The following is a 15198-nucleotide window of genomic DNA, read 5'->3' as shown; positions in this document are numbered from 1 at the left end:
GATCAGTGAAATGTGAAGTCTCTGGTACTTGTAACAAATAGGTCAATTAATTTTAGCTCTGAAGATCCAGGATAGCATGCCTGCATGAACCAGACCACAATATTTAGGTTTATTCACAGAATACTGTAAATTAATCATAGGTCCATACTGAATTTACTGTATAATAATCAGCACTAAAGATTTAATGTAATTTTGATATAGAATTAAACAAATTTTCTGGTGCACAGGTACAAGTGCCACCTTACATGAAAGTCCCACCACCCCCAGCTTTGCAGATCATAAAAGCCCCCATAAAGGTTCAACTACGAAGTGCAAGTTTAAAACTACATTCATCTTCAAGACTGCGACCATCCCTGCAGCTGCCAGCCACCACTTGCTCTCCGCTCCTTCTGCTCCAAGTGCCCACCCCAAGCTCATCCCTCAGTGTCACTCTGTAATTTCTCTCCCACCTCCCTCTTCAAGTTCATCTCTTACACGTGATCAACTGCTTGCTCCTTCGATCCCTCCTCACCCAAGCTCCTGACTACTCAATAATCCTTCCTGGCCCCATAAGTTGTTTTCTCAGCACTTACCTGCTCCGTTGCTTCCCCCATCAATATAAATTTACACACGACATAAACTGAAGTGGCATGTTGGAGCTGTCTACCATTACCTGCCACATCAGTGCTGGGACAGGAGGCTGGTTTCTCCCATGCTACTGAGCTCCCAATCTTGGCTATGCTGCTATAGGGAAGCAAATAGAAACCAAGGCACCTCCCCGGGGCACTACACAGTGCCAACTTAGAGCAATATTGGCAGAAACCTACAAGGAGGTTGCTTGCCCTCTCAGCTGCAGAAGGTATATGTCCCGGGATCCTGGGCAAGCTGGCTGAACGATTATGGGGTCTCCATTCTTTTGATGAGCGAGTCCGCACAATTTTTATAATGGCAGGAAGCTGCAGGAAGACTGGCCTTACTTTTAAAAAAAAAATACATCAAAAAGACGTGTTTATTTTTGGCAATGCGGCTCTGGTGTAAACTCGTGAACTAGCTTTTAGCCTGCATTTCCCATCATTATGAGGGCTGACCAGATGATTCTGCTCTAATCCTGTATATTCTTATCTAACCCCTTAACTGAACGTTCCCTGGACGTACCCAAAAAATCCAAACATTTTTAAAAATGCAGCTATCCATCCTTTTGTTTGGATTTTTTTTTAAATACATGCTATAATTATTGAGCATTTGACCATAGAAGCATTACATACCTTTGTAGTAAAGGGTACACTGTGTCCTTGTGTTCATGGAAAAGCTTGAAAAGGTTGGTAGGCAAAGCCAGGTAATAACACAAGGCTTCAAACTGCCCTTCTGACGAATCTGGGAAGAAAGGAAAGTTTTTAATGAGGTGTGAACCAAGGGAACTTTAAAAAAAGATAGAGCTTTGTGCAGGATAAGCTTTGGTAGAGATTTTAACCAGCTTTATTTAACAAATGTTTGGCACAGCCTTGTAAAAACAAGCCTAAAGCTACTTTTATGTTAACACCATTTGAATTCTGACTCCAGGCATTTACCCTGCTAAATTTAGCTCCCTTACCCCAGCAGATTTAGGAATACTGGGTCTAAGAGTCTGGCAGTGGGATAACAGAACCAGATATAGCAGCATAAATGTCTGGAGCTAGTTTGCCGACCCTGGTGTCCTGGAATCCAAATTAAAACTGTGTCAATACAAAAAGCAACTAAAATAATGTACAATTTTACAGTAATGCATCCCTAAGAACAGCTACCATGAACTGGCCAACATCATTCATTACAATAACCCTTCATGATGGTGGGTCATTATCATTTATTCTGATGATTCAATCTCCTCAGCATCACACTTACAATGGTCCTTCCTGCCTTACCGTCGCTGAACACACTCTCTCCTCCCCTAACACAGCTTCTCCTTGTCCTTACTCCACATAAGCGGTCATTTGTTCAGCCACTTAGCTGCTGTCCTCTGCAACATCCTGCTCAGTTCCCTCCACATGCCACTGTAACACAATCTTTTCCCCTTCGACCATGCCTTTTGGCCCCATCCTAATCCTCTTCCTTTTACATAGAAATTCCGACATTGAAACAGGCCATTCAGCCCGTCCAACAATTATTCATTCCTGTCTGACGCAAAAATAAAACAGGAAAGGTGGCTCAACCGTGGCTTACAAAAGAAATTAGGGATAGTATTAGATCCAAAGAGGAGACATATAAAATTGCCAGAAAAAGCGGCAAGCCTGAGGATTGGGAGCAGTTCAGAATTCAGCAAAGGAGGACAAAGAGATTGATTAAGAGGGGGAAAAGAGAGAGTAAACTAGCAGGGAACATAAAAACTGACTGTAAAAGCTTCTATAAATATGTCAAGAGAAAAAGATTAGTGAAGACAAATGTAGGTCCCCTACAGTCAGAAATAAGGGAAATTATAATGGGGAACAAAGAAATGGCAGAACAATTAAACACATACTTTGGTTCTGTCTTCACAAAGGAGGACACAAATAACCTCCCAGAAATGTTAGGGAACCAAGGGTTTAGTGAGAGGGAGGAACTGAAGGAAACCAGTATTAGTAAACAAAAATAGTGCTAGGGAAATTAATGGGGCTAAAGGCTGACAAATCCCCAGGGCCTGATAATCTACATTCCAGAGTACTAAAGGAAGTGGCCCTGGAAATAATGGATGTATTGGTGATCATCTTCCAAAATTCTATAGACTCTGGAACAGTTCCTGCAGATTGGAGGATGGCAAATGTAACCCCACTATTTAAAAAAGGGAGAAAAAACAGGGAATTACAGACCAGTTAGCCTCACATCAGTAGTGGGGAAAATGCTAGAGTCTATTATAAAGATGTGATAACACAACACTTGGAGGGCATTAATGGAATTGGACAAAGTCAGCATGGGTTTATGAAAGGGAAATCATGCTGAACAAACCTACTGGAGTTTTTTGAGGATGTAACTGGTAGAATAGATAGGGGAGAACCAGTGGATGTGGTGTATTTGGATTTTCAGAAGGCTTTTGATAAGGTCCCACACAAGAGGTTAGTGTGCAAAATTAAAGCACATGGGATTGGGGGGAATATACTGGCATGGATTGAGAATTGGTTGACAGACAGGAAACAGAGAGCAGGAATAAACGGGTCTTTTTCCGGGTGGCAGGCAGTGATCAGTGGGGTACCGCAGGGATCAGTGCTTGGGCCCCAGCTATTCACAATATTTATCAATGATTTGGATGAGGGAACTAAATGTAACATTTCCAAGTTTGCAAACGACACAAAGCTGGGGTGGAATGTGAGCTGTGAGGAGGATGCAAAGAGGCTCCAACGTGATTTAGACAAGTTGGGTGAGTGGGCAAGAACATGGCAGATGCAGTAGAACGTGGATAAATGTGAGGTAATCCACTTTGGTTGTAAAAACAGAAAGGCAGATTATTATCTGAATGGAGATAGATTGGGAAAAGGGGAGGTGCAACGAGACCTGGGTGTCCTTGTACACCAGTCGCTGAAAGCGAGCACAGGTGCAGCAAGCAGTTAGGAAGGCGAATGGTATGTTGGCCTTAATTGCAAGAGGATCTGAGTACAGGAGCAGGGATGTCTTACTGCAGTTATACAGGGCCTTGGTGAGACCACATCTGGAGTATTGTGTGCAGTTTTGGTCTCCTTATCTGAGGAAGGATGTCCTTGCCACGGAGGGAGTGCAACAAAGGTTTACCAGACTGATTCCTGGGATGGCAGGACTGACGTATGAGGAGAGATTGGGTCGACTAGGCCTATATTCACTAGAGTTCAGAAGAATGAGAGGTGATCTCATTGAAACATATAAAATTCTAACAGGACTAGACAGACTAGATGCAGGGAGGATGTTCCCGATGGCTGGGGAGTCCAGAATCAGGGGGTCACAATCTCAGGATACGGGGTATACAATTGAGAACCGAGATGAGGAAAGTTTTTTCACTCAGAGGGTGGTGAACCTGTGGAATTATCTACCACAGGAGGCAATGGAGGCCAAGTCATTAGATGTATTCAAGAAGGAGATAGATATATTTCTTAATGCTAAAGGGATCAAGGGATATGGGGAAAAAGCAGGAATAGGGTCCTGAGTTAGACAATCAGCCATGATCATTTTGAATGGCGGAGCAGGCCCGAAGGGCTGAATGGCCTACTCTTGCTCCTATTTTCTATGTTTCTATGTGTGACGTCTATGTTGGTGCTTATCCTCCATACGAGCATTCTTAATCCCATGTGCGTGACTTTCCCATATCCCTTTATTCCCCTTTTCTTCAAGCACTTATCCTTAAAAGTTGACATAGTCTTTGCTTCAATCACTAACTCTGGTAGTGCATTCCACAGCCTCACAACCCTCCATAGAGTCATAGAGAGTTATACAGCACGGATAGAGGCCCTTTGGCCCATCGTGTCCGCGCCGGCCATCAAGCCCTGTCTACTCTAATCCCATATTCCAGCATTTGGTCTGTAGCCTTGTATGCTATGGCATTTCAAGTGCTCATCCAAATGCTTCTTGAATGTTGAGTGTTCCTGCCTCCACAACCCTTTCAGGCAGTGAGTTCCAGACTCCAACCACCCTCTGGGTGAAAAAGTTCTTTCTCAAATCCCCTCTAAACCTCCCGCCTTTTACCTTGAATCTATGTCCCCTTGTTATAGAACCCTCAACGAAGGGAAAAAGCTCCTTAGTATCCATCCTATCTGTGCCCCTCATAATTTTGTACACCTCAATCATGTCCCCCCTCAGCCTCCTCTGCTCCAAGGAAAACAAACCCAATCTTCCCAGTCTCTCTTCATAGCTGAAGCGCTCCAGCCCTGGTAACATCCTGGTGAATGTCCTCTGCACCCTCTCCAAAGCGATCACATCCTTCCTGTAGTGTGGCGACCAGAACTGCACACAGTACTCCAGCTGTGGCCTAACCAGTGTTTTATACAGCTCCATCATAACCTCCTTGCTCTTATATTCTATGCCTCGGCTAATAAAGGCAAGTATCCCATATGCCTTCTTTACCACCTTATCTACCTGTTCCGCCGCCTTCAAGGATCTGTGAACTTGCACACCAAGATCCCTCTGACCCTCTGTCTTGCCTAGGGTCCTCCCATTCATTGTGTATTCCCTTGCCTTGTTAGTCCCTCCAAAGTGCATCACCTCACACTTTTCCGGGTTAAATTCCATTTGCCACTGTTCCACCCATCTGACCAACCCATCTATATCGTCCTGCAGACTGAGGCTATCCTCCTCGCTATTTACCACCCTACCAATTTTTGTATCATCAGCGAACTTACTGATCATACCTTTTACATTCATATCCAAGTCGTTAATGTAGACCACAAACAGCAAGGGACCCAGCACCGATCCCTGTGGTACCCCACTGGCCACAGGCTTCCAGTCACAAAAACAACCTTCGACCATCACCCTCTGCCTTCTGCCACTAAGCCAGTTTTGTATCCAAAGTGCCAAGGCACCCTGGATTCCATGGGCTCGTACCTTCTCGACCAGTCTCCTGTGGGGGACTTTATCGAAGGCCTTACTGAAATCCATGTATACCACATCCACTGCGTTACCCTCATCCACACGCCTAGTCACCCCCTCAAAAAATTCAATCAAATTAGTCAGACATGATCTTCCCTTGACAAAGCCATGTTGACTATCCCTGATTAATCCTTGCTTCTCCAAGTGGAGACTAATTTTGTCCTTCAGAATTTTTTCCAATAATTTTCCTACCACTGATGTTAGGCTCACTGGCCTGTAGTTCCCCGGTTTTTCCCTACTCCCCTTCTTGAATAATGGTACTACATTAGCGGTTCTCCAGTCCTCTGGCACATCCCGTGGCCAGAGAGGTTCTGAATATATTTGTTAGAGCCCCCGCAATCTCCTCCTTTGCCTCACACAGTAGCCTGGGATACATTTATCCATTTTTAGGCCTGCTAAAACCGCCAATACCTCCTCCCGCTCGATGTTAATATGTTCGAGTATATCACAGTCCCCCTGCCGTATTTCTATGTCTACATCGTCCTTCTCCATAGTGAAAACAGATGCAAAAAATTCATTTAGAACCCCTCCTACATCTGCCGGCTCCACACACAGATTGCCATTTTTGTCCCTAATGGGCCCTATTTTTTCCCTAGTCATCCTCTTACCCTCTATGTAAAACAGTTTCTCCTGCTTCCTATCCTAAATCTCTTACATTTAATCTTCCCTCAGTTCTTGATCCCTCAACCATTGGAAACAGTCTTACTTCTATCTGTTATGTCTCATCATTTCAACATTTTAAACACCTTTATCAAATCACCCCGTAATCTCCACTGTTCTAACAAAACAGCCCCAATTTTTCAAGTCTTTCTTTGTATTTTTATTTCCTCATACCAGGCAGCATCCTAGTGAATCTGTGCTGTACCCTCTCTGAAGCCTTAACATCCGTCCAATGGTGTGGAGTCCAAAGCTGCACACAGTTCTCTATGGTCTTAACGTTTTATGTAGATTCACCATTACATCTCGACTTCTATATCCTATACTGCTTGACATTAAACCCAGCATACCATGAGATTTTTGTATGTCTTTATTCGCTTAAGGTGCTGCTTTTAATGTCTTGTAAAACTGAATCGCTAAATACCTGTGCTCTTCCACATCACTGAACCTTCCCCCAATGTATAATTACTACCTCTAAAAAAGAAATCTACAACCTCACAGTTACTGACATTGAATTCCATCTACCACTTTTTTGCCCATTTCACCATCTTATCAATAGTCCCCGTGCAGTTTCCTCTGGCTCTCAGTTATTTCCTATGCTTACTATTCTCAGCATCCATTGATTAGTCCTTAACGTGAAGCACCACGTGTCATTTTACTGCCGGGGGGGGCACTATAGAAATACAAGTATTTTTGATACTAATTCAGTTTTGCAGTTCAACTGTAGAAAATAGATGCCGTGGAGTGAACTGAAAGTTGCAATTCCACCTCTGAAATATAATACTCAAAAATGCTCAATCGGGGCCCTCCAGAAACCCAATAATCAACAGTAAAATTCTGGAAATGCACAGGTCAGTCAGCATCGAACAGAAAGACGGGTTTTGATGGAGGGGCCCACTTGAACATTGCCACGCTCTAGTGAGAATAGAAATAGGAGGATACAGCAGATGAATGCGTGGCTGCAAAGGTGGTGCAAGGAGGAGGGCTTTAGATTCCTGGGGCATTGGGAACCGGTCTGGGGGAGGTGGGGCCTGTACAAGCCGGATGGGTTGCACCTCAACAGGGTCGGGACCAATATCCTTGCAGGGAGGTTTACTAGTGCTGTTGAGGAGGGTTTAAACGAGCTTGGCAGGGGGATGGGAACCTGAGTGTGGATTCAGATGAGATAAAGTCGGAACTGGAAATGGAAGGCAGAAAATTGGTGAGTGAGTCTGGAAGGCAGAGGGAACAAAGGTTAGAAAATAAACAACAGAGGAGTTTGGCAGTCCTTAGATGTATTTACCTCAATGCAAGAAGTGTAGGAAATAAGGCAGATGAGCTGAGGGCACAGATAGACATGTGGCAGTACGATATCTTAACTATTACAGAAACACTGCTTAAAGAGGGACAGGAATGGCAGCTCAACGTCCTTGGTTACAGGGTTTTCAGATGAGATAGAGAGGGGGATAAAAAAAGGAGGGGGTGGCAATATTGGTTAAAGAAACAATTACAGTTGTGAGGAGGGATGATATTTTAGAAGGAGCATCAAATGAGGCCTTATGGGTTGAGCTAAAGAACAAAAAAGGGGCAGTCACATTACTGGGAGTGTACTATAGACCCCCAAACAGTCAAAGGGAGATAGAGGAGCAAATATGTAGGCAAATTTCTGAGAAGTGCAAAAACAATAGGGCAGTAATAGTAGGTGATTTCAACTACCCTAATATTAACTGGGATACAAACAGTGCGAATGGTATAGAGGGCGCAGAATTCTTAAATTGCATACAGGAGAATTTTTTTAGCCAGTATATAGTGTTGGCCAGGGACTGCCGAGACTACTGAGTTTATTTCGAACTGCTGACACACAGGCAAAAGCAACTTTTGAATTGAAGTAACCTGAGTTCAGTCGCTGGCCTGAGCTGGCTGGAACCGGTTTGAATTAGCTAAGTTTCGTGAAAGACAAAGGAGATGTGATAAGACACAAGTTCTTATTTAGAAAAGGAGTAATGAGGTAATGCTACCTAAGTCCTTGGGACAGAGCCAATGAGGAGAAGGGGACAATGCATTTTGTTGCTATCGGATTGACCATCATCAGAACTGCGGTTGAACCTGCCTCGGAGCCGTCACGACGAATGAACGTGCCTGAAGCAGTGTCGACGGCGGAAGGATACCCCGAGACCAGGAACAACTTTGCTCTGCAATAGCAAGCCCAACGAGAGGGGGGACAGTTCTGGATTTAGATCTAGGAAATGAAGAGGGGCAGGTGGAAGAAGTAGCAGTGGGAGAGCATGTTGGTGGTAGTGATCATAATACAGTTAGTTTTAGCATAGTTATGGAAAAGGACAAAGAGAGAGCAGGAGTTAAAGTTTTCAATTGGGGAAAGGCCAATTTTACTAAACTGAGAAATGATTTAGCAGAAGTAAACTGGAAACAGCTTCTTGAAGGTAAATCAGTGTCAGAGCAGTGGGAGACATTCAAAGGGGTGATTCAAGGGGTTCAGGGTAAACATGTTCCCACAAAGAAAAAGGGAGGGGCTGCCAAATCTAGAGCCCCCTGGATGTCATGAAGCATTCAGGGTAAGATAAGGCAGAAAAAGAAAGCCTATGATAGACACCGGGAACTCAATACTACGGAAAGCTTAGAGGAGTATACAAAGTGCAGGGGTGAAGTTAAAAAGGAAATTAGGAAAGCAAAGAGAGGGCATGAAAAAATAGTAGCAGATAAAATCAAAGAAAACCCAAAGATGTTTTATAAATACATTAAGAGCAAGAGGATAACTAAGGAAAGAGTAGGGCCTATTAGAGACCAAAAAGGTAAACTATGTGTGGAGGCAGAAGATGTGGGTATGGTTCTTAATGAATACTTTGCATCTGTCTTCACAAAGGAGAGGGATGATGCAGGGATTGAAGTTAAGGAGGAGGAGTATGAAATATTGGATGGGATAAACATAGTGAGAGAGGAAGTGTTAAGGGGATTAGCATCTCTGAAAGTGGATAAATCACCAGGGCCAGATGAAATGTATCCCAGGCTGTTAAAAGAAGCCAGGGAGGAAATAGCAGAGGCTTTAACAATCATTTTCCAAACTTCACTGGATACAGGCGTAGTGCCGGAGGATTGGAGGACTGCTAACGTTGTACCATTGTTTAAAAAGGGAGCGAAGGATAGACCGAGTAATTACAGGGCAGTCAGCCTAACCTCGGTGGCGGGAAAATTATTGGAATCAATTCTGAGGGACAGGATAAATTATCACTTCGAAAGGCACGGAGTAATCAAGGACAGTGAGCTCAGATTTGTTAAGGGACGGTCGTGTCTGACTAACTTAATTGAATTTTTCGAGAAGGTGACAAGGAGGATCGATGAGGGTAGTGCAATTGATGCAGTCTACATGGATTTTAACAAGGCTTTTGACAAGGTCCCGCATGGTAGATTGGTCAAAAAATTAAAGGTCCAAGGGAATGTGGCAAATTGGATCCGAAATTGGCTCAGTGGCAGGAAGCAAAGGGTAATGGTTGATGGGTGTTATTGCGACATTTTTGTTTATTCGTTCATGGGACGTGGGCGTCGCTGGCAAGGCCATCATTTATTGCCCATCTCTAATTGCCCTCGAGAAGGTGGTGGTGAGCAGCCTTCTTGATCCGCTGCAGTCCGTGTGGTGAAGGTTCTCCCACAGTGCCGTTAGGTAGGGAGTTCCAGGATTTTGACCCAGCGATGATGAAGGAACGACGATATATTTCCAAGATGGGATGGTGTGTGACATGGAGGGGAACGTGCAGGTGGTGATATTCCCATGTGCCTGCTGCCCTTGTCCTTCTAGGTGGTAGAGGTCGTGGGTTTGGGAGTTGCTGCAGTGCATACTGCAAATGGTACACACTGCAGCCACGGTGCACCGATGGTGAAGGGAGTGAATGTTTAGGGGTACCAATCAAGCGGGCTGCTTTGTCCTGGATGGTGTCAAGCTTCTTGAGTGTTGTTGGAGCTGCACTCATCCAGGCAAGTGGAGAGTATTCAATCACACTCCTGACTTGTGCCTTGTAGATGTTGGAAAGGCTTTGGGGGAGTCAGAGGTGAGTCACTCACCGCAGAATACCCAGCCTCTGACCTGCTCTTGTAGCCACAGTATTTATGTGGCTGGTCCAGTTAAGTTTCTGGTCAATGGTGACTCCCAGGATGTTGATGGTGGGGGACTCGGCGATGGTAATGCCACTGAATGTCGAGGGGAGGTGGTTAGACTCTCTCTTGTTGAAGATGGTCATTGCCTGGCACTTGTCTGGCGCAAATGTTACTTGCTACTTATCAGCCCAAGCCTGGATGTTGTCCAGGTCTTGCTGTATGTGGGCACGGGCTGCTTCATTATCTGAGGGGTTGTGAATGGAATTGAACACTGTGAAATCATAAGAGAACATCCCCATTTCTGACCTTATGATGGAGGGAAGGTCATTGATGAAGCAGCTGAAGATGGTTGGGCCCAGGTCACCGCCCTGAGGAACTCCTGCAGCCATGTCCTGGGGCTGAGATGATTGGCCTCCAACAACCACTACCATCTTCCTTTGTGCTAGGTATGACTCCAGCCACTGGAGAGTTTTCGCCTGGATTCCCATCGACTTCAATTTTACTACCGAGTGCCACACTCGGTCAAATGCTGCCTTGATGTCAAGGGCAGTCACACTCACCTCACCTCTGGAATTCAGCTCTTTTGTCCATGCTTGGACCAAGGCTGTAATGAGGTCTGGAGCTGAGTGGTTCTGGCGGAACCCAAACTGAGCATCGTGAGCAGGTTATTGGTGAGTAAGTGCCGCTTGATAGCACTGTCGACGACACCTTCCATCACTTTGCTGATGATTGAGAGTAGACTGATTGGGCGGTAATTGGCCGGATTGGATTTGTCCTGCTTTTTGTGGACAGGACATACCTGGGCAATTTTCCACATTGTCGGGTAGATGCCAGTGTTGTAGCTGTACTGGAACAGCTTGGCTAGAGGCACTGCTAGTTCTGGAGCACAAGTCTTCAGCACTACAGCCGGGATGTTGTCGGGGCCTATAGCCTTTGTTGTATCCAGTGCACTCAACAGTTTCTTGATATCATAAGGAGTGAATCGAATTGGCTGAAGGCTGGCTTCTGTAATGGTGGGGATATCGGGAGGAGGCTGAGATGGATTATCCACTCGGCACTTCTGGCTGAAGATGGTTATGAACGCTGTTTCCAGTGGGGTGCCACAGGACTCGGTACTAGGTCCTTTGCTTTTTGTGGTATGCATTAACAATTTGGACTTAAACGTAGGAGGCACGATTAAGAAATCTGCGGATGACACAAAGATAGGCCGTGTGGTTGCAAGTGAGGAGGAAAGCTGTAGACTGCAGGAAGATATCAATGGACTGGTCAAATGGGCAGAAAAGTGGCAAATGGAGTTCAAGCCAGATAAGTGTGAGTTAATGCATTTGGGGAGAGCAAATTAGGCAAGGGAATACACAATAAATGGGAGGATACGGAGAGGTGTAGAGGAAGTGAGGGCCATGAAGGTAGCAGGACATGTAGGTAAGGTGGTTAAGAAGGCAGAAGGAATGCTTTCCTTTATTAGTCGAGGCATAGACTATAAAAGCAGGGATGTTATGCAGGAAAAGTATAAAACACTAGTTAGGCCACAGCTAGAGTACTGCGCACAGTTCTGGTCACTACACTACAGGAAGGATGTAATTGCACTAGAGTGGGTGCAGAGGAGATTTACGAGGATGGACTGGAGAATTTTAGCTATGATGACAGATTGGATCAGCTGGGGTTGTTTTCCTTGGAACAGAGGAGGCTGAGGGGTGATTTGATGAGATGTACAAAATTATAAGGGGCCTAGAAAGAGTGGATAGGTAGGACCTATTTTCCTTGGCGGAGGGATCAATAACCAGGGGGCATAGATTTAAAGTGATTGGTAGAAGGATTAGAGCGGAAATTAGGAATTTTTTTTTTATCCAGAGGGTGGTGGGTGTCTGGAACTCACTACCTGAGAGGGTGATAGAGGCAGAAACCCTCAACTCATTTAAAAAATACCTGAATGTGCACCTGAAGAGCCATGACCTGCAGGGCTACGGACCAAATGTGGGAAAGTGGGATTAACCTGGGTGGCTCATTTCTCAGCTAGCGCGGATACGATGGGCCAAATGGCCTCCTTCTGTGCTGTGAATTTTCTATGATTCTAAGTCAACCTTCCTCTCTCGGGTGCTGACTGACCTGTGGTGCATCTCCAGCACCTCCAATTCTGGCCTCTTGCGCATCCCCGATTTTTATCGTTCCACCATTGGCGGCCGTGCCTTCAGCTGCCTAGGCCCTAAGCTCTAGAATTCCCTCCCTAAACCTCTCCGCCTCTCTACCTCTCTCTCTCCTTCTTTAAGGTCAAGCTTTTGGTCATCTGTCCTAACATCTCCTTATGTGGCTCGGTGTCAAATTTTATTCACTAACACTCGTGAAGCACCTTGGGACGTTTTACCATGTTAAAGGCGCTACATAAATGCAAGTTGTTATTTACTGCTTCGATTTCAGATTCCCAGCGTTCCCAGTTTTGCTTTGCTATCTCTGACTGAAACACAGCCCAGTCATTCCATCCACCAAAAGCCATTTGCCCAAGCTAGGCATGTAATAGTTCTTCTTCACTTACCTTTCGAGAGCTCCTCGGGAGGTGGCACTCCTAGCAAGTAGTTGAAGAACAAAGCAGAACAGCGAAGGAATGGAGTGATGCCACACTTCACACAATTCCACAGGTACCAGCCACGGGGTGTACTTTCTAAAGATCTGTTAACAATTGAAGCTCATTTTAACAATGTATTTAGCATGAGAAAGAAAAAACCCTTGCCTTGCAGAATTAAGACCCACACCACAAACCACAATTAAGAACAAGCAAGATTACAGCAATTCGCATTAATACGATACAAGGCACAAGTCAGGAGTGTGATGGAATACTCTCCACTTGCATGGATGAGTGCAGCTCCAACAACACAAGAAGCTTCACACCATCCAGGACAAAGCAGCCTGCTTGATTAGCAACCCATCCACCACCCTAAACATTCACTCCCTCCACTATCGGCACACAATGGCTGCCGTGTGTACCATCCACAGGATGCACTGCAGCAACTCGCCAAGGCTTCTTCGACAGCACTTCCCAAACCCACGACCTCTACCACCTAGAAGGACAAGGGCAGCAGGTACATGGGAACAACACAACCTGCACGTTCCCCTCCAAGTCACACACCATCCCGACTTGGAAATATATCGCCGTTCCTTCATCGTTGCTGGGTCAAAATCCTGGAACTCCCTTCCTAACAGCATCGTGGGAGAACCTTCACCACACGGACTGCAGCGGTTCAAGGCGGCAGCTCACCACCACCTTCTCAAGGGCAATTAGGGAAGGGCAATAAATGCTGGCCTCGCCAGCGACGCCCACATCCCATGAATGAATAAAAAAAAATTAATTGCTTGAATGCTCAAACACTACAGTAGGAGTCTCTTCTCAAGTAAAATAAACGTAAGTAGAGAAAATTTCTTTATTGCTAGTAGAATCAAAGTTTAACGTGCAATCATGGAAACACTACTGCAATCCCCGAAGGGTCAAGTAACGATGTGAGCAGATTACGACTGAAATAGAGTCCTTTGAACAGAGGCTAAGAATTTGCCTACAGGAGAAAAATTGTGTACATACTCTTGAATGAATTAAAAGGGAGGAGAAGGACGGTGTGAGGACAACATAGTGTGCTGAGAGTTCGGTACGTGTGGGAGTTGAAGGGTTAATCTCTTTAAGGGTTAATCTCTTTAAATCTAGTGCATATTGCTTCAACTGTTTAAGGTCAATTTAAAAGTTTAAATTTCTAAGTTTCTGTCTGGCTTCAGCAGAGAGCTGCTGTAGCAAGTTAATTGGTTAGCTAGATTCAATTGGTACCTGAAGGTGGGGCAGGCCTGACTCATCTGAGTCTCAACTGTAGAAATACAGGGGCCTGTCAGTGCGGACAGCACGGTGTGAGGACAACACAGTGTGCTGAGAGTTCGGTACGTGTGGGAGTTGAAGGGTTAATCTCTTTAAGGGTTAATCTCTTTAAATCTAGTGCATATTGCTTCAACTGTTTAAGGTCAATTTAAAAGTTTAAATTTCTAAGTTTCTGTCTGGCTTCAGCAGAGAGCTGCTGTAGCAAGTTAATTGGTTAGCAAGATTCAATTGGTACCTGAAGGTGGGGCAGGCCTGACTCATCTGAGTCTCAACTGTAGAAATACAGGGGCCTGTCAGTGCGGACAGCACGGTGTGAGGACAACATAGTGTGCTGAGAGTTCGGTACGTGTGGGAGTTTGGTAAAGTGGGGGAAGGAGGTGCTGCTTTGCCTTGCTTTTCCTGCAGAGCGGTAGTGGACCTGAGAGCGGTGAGCGGCGGGAGAGAGCGAGACCAGAGCGGGGATAAAAACAGCGCGGAGAGAGCGAGAGTCCAGTCGGTGAGCGGCGGGAGAGAGCGAGACCAGAGCGGAGATATAAACAGCGCGGAGAGAGCGAGAGTCCAGTCGGTGAGCGGCGGGAGAGAGCGAGACCAGAGCGGGGATATAAACAGCGCGGAGAGAGCGAGACCAGAGCTTACTCTGAGAGCGAGACTCTGAGACCAGCGGCAGAGTTCGGGGTGACGTCACCAGTCAGAAAGTGACGCGGCACAGGGGAGGCAGCTGATTGGTGAGTAGGTTCAGGTGAGTATTTCTACCATTTTACTGTAAGTAAAGTAATAAGAAAGGGAAGATCTGCAGGTTTTATAGCAGATAGTGTTTTTTTTAGTGAACCTAGGTCCCTAGTATAGTTAACATTTTCTAATTTCAACGTAATTTAAAAGGGGTAACTAAGCTAAGGCAAGTCATGGCAGCAGACCTCGCACCCGTGATATGCTCCTCCTGCAAGATGTGGGAAGTCATGGACACTACCAGTGTCCCTGCCGACCATGTGTGCGGGAAGTGTGTCCACCTGCAGCTACTGACCGATCGTATCTCGGAGCTGGAGCTGCGGGTGGACTCACTGTGGAGCATC

At 45.5% G+C, this 15198-nt stretch overlaps 1 protein-coding gene across 1 annotated transcript in view; it reads right to left on the bottom strand.

The window, feature by feature from the left end:
• ubr1 (ubiquitin protein ligase E3 component n-recognin 1) overlaps nt 1-15198 on the bottom strand; it is a 189088-nt gene that overhangs the window by 12419 nt on the left and 161471 nt on the right. Inside the window, exons 41-42 of the mRNA XM_067991119.1 lie at nt 12809-12942; nt 1245-1353 (exon numbers count right to left, since the gene is read on the bottom strand). Of these exons, the coding sequence (XP_067847220.1) occupies nt 1245-1353; nt 12809-12942 (243 nt within the window). The remainder of the gene's footprint in view (nt 1-1244; nt 1354-12808; nt 12943-15198) is intronic.

This window comes from Heptranchias perlo, chromosome 10, assembly GCF_035084215.1.
Source record: "Heptranchias perlo isolate sHepPer1 chromosome 10, sHepPer1.hap1, whole genome shotgun sequence".
Taxonomy (NCBI): domain Eukaryota; kingdom Metazoa; phylum Chordata; class Chondrichthyes; order Hexanchiformes; family Hexanchidae; genus Heptranchias; species Heptranchias perlo.
This window is presented reverse-complemented; position numbering and strand designations above follow the sequence as displayed.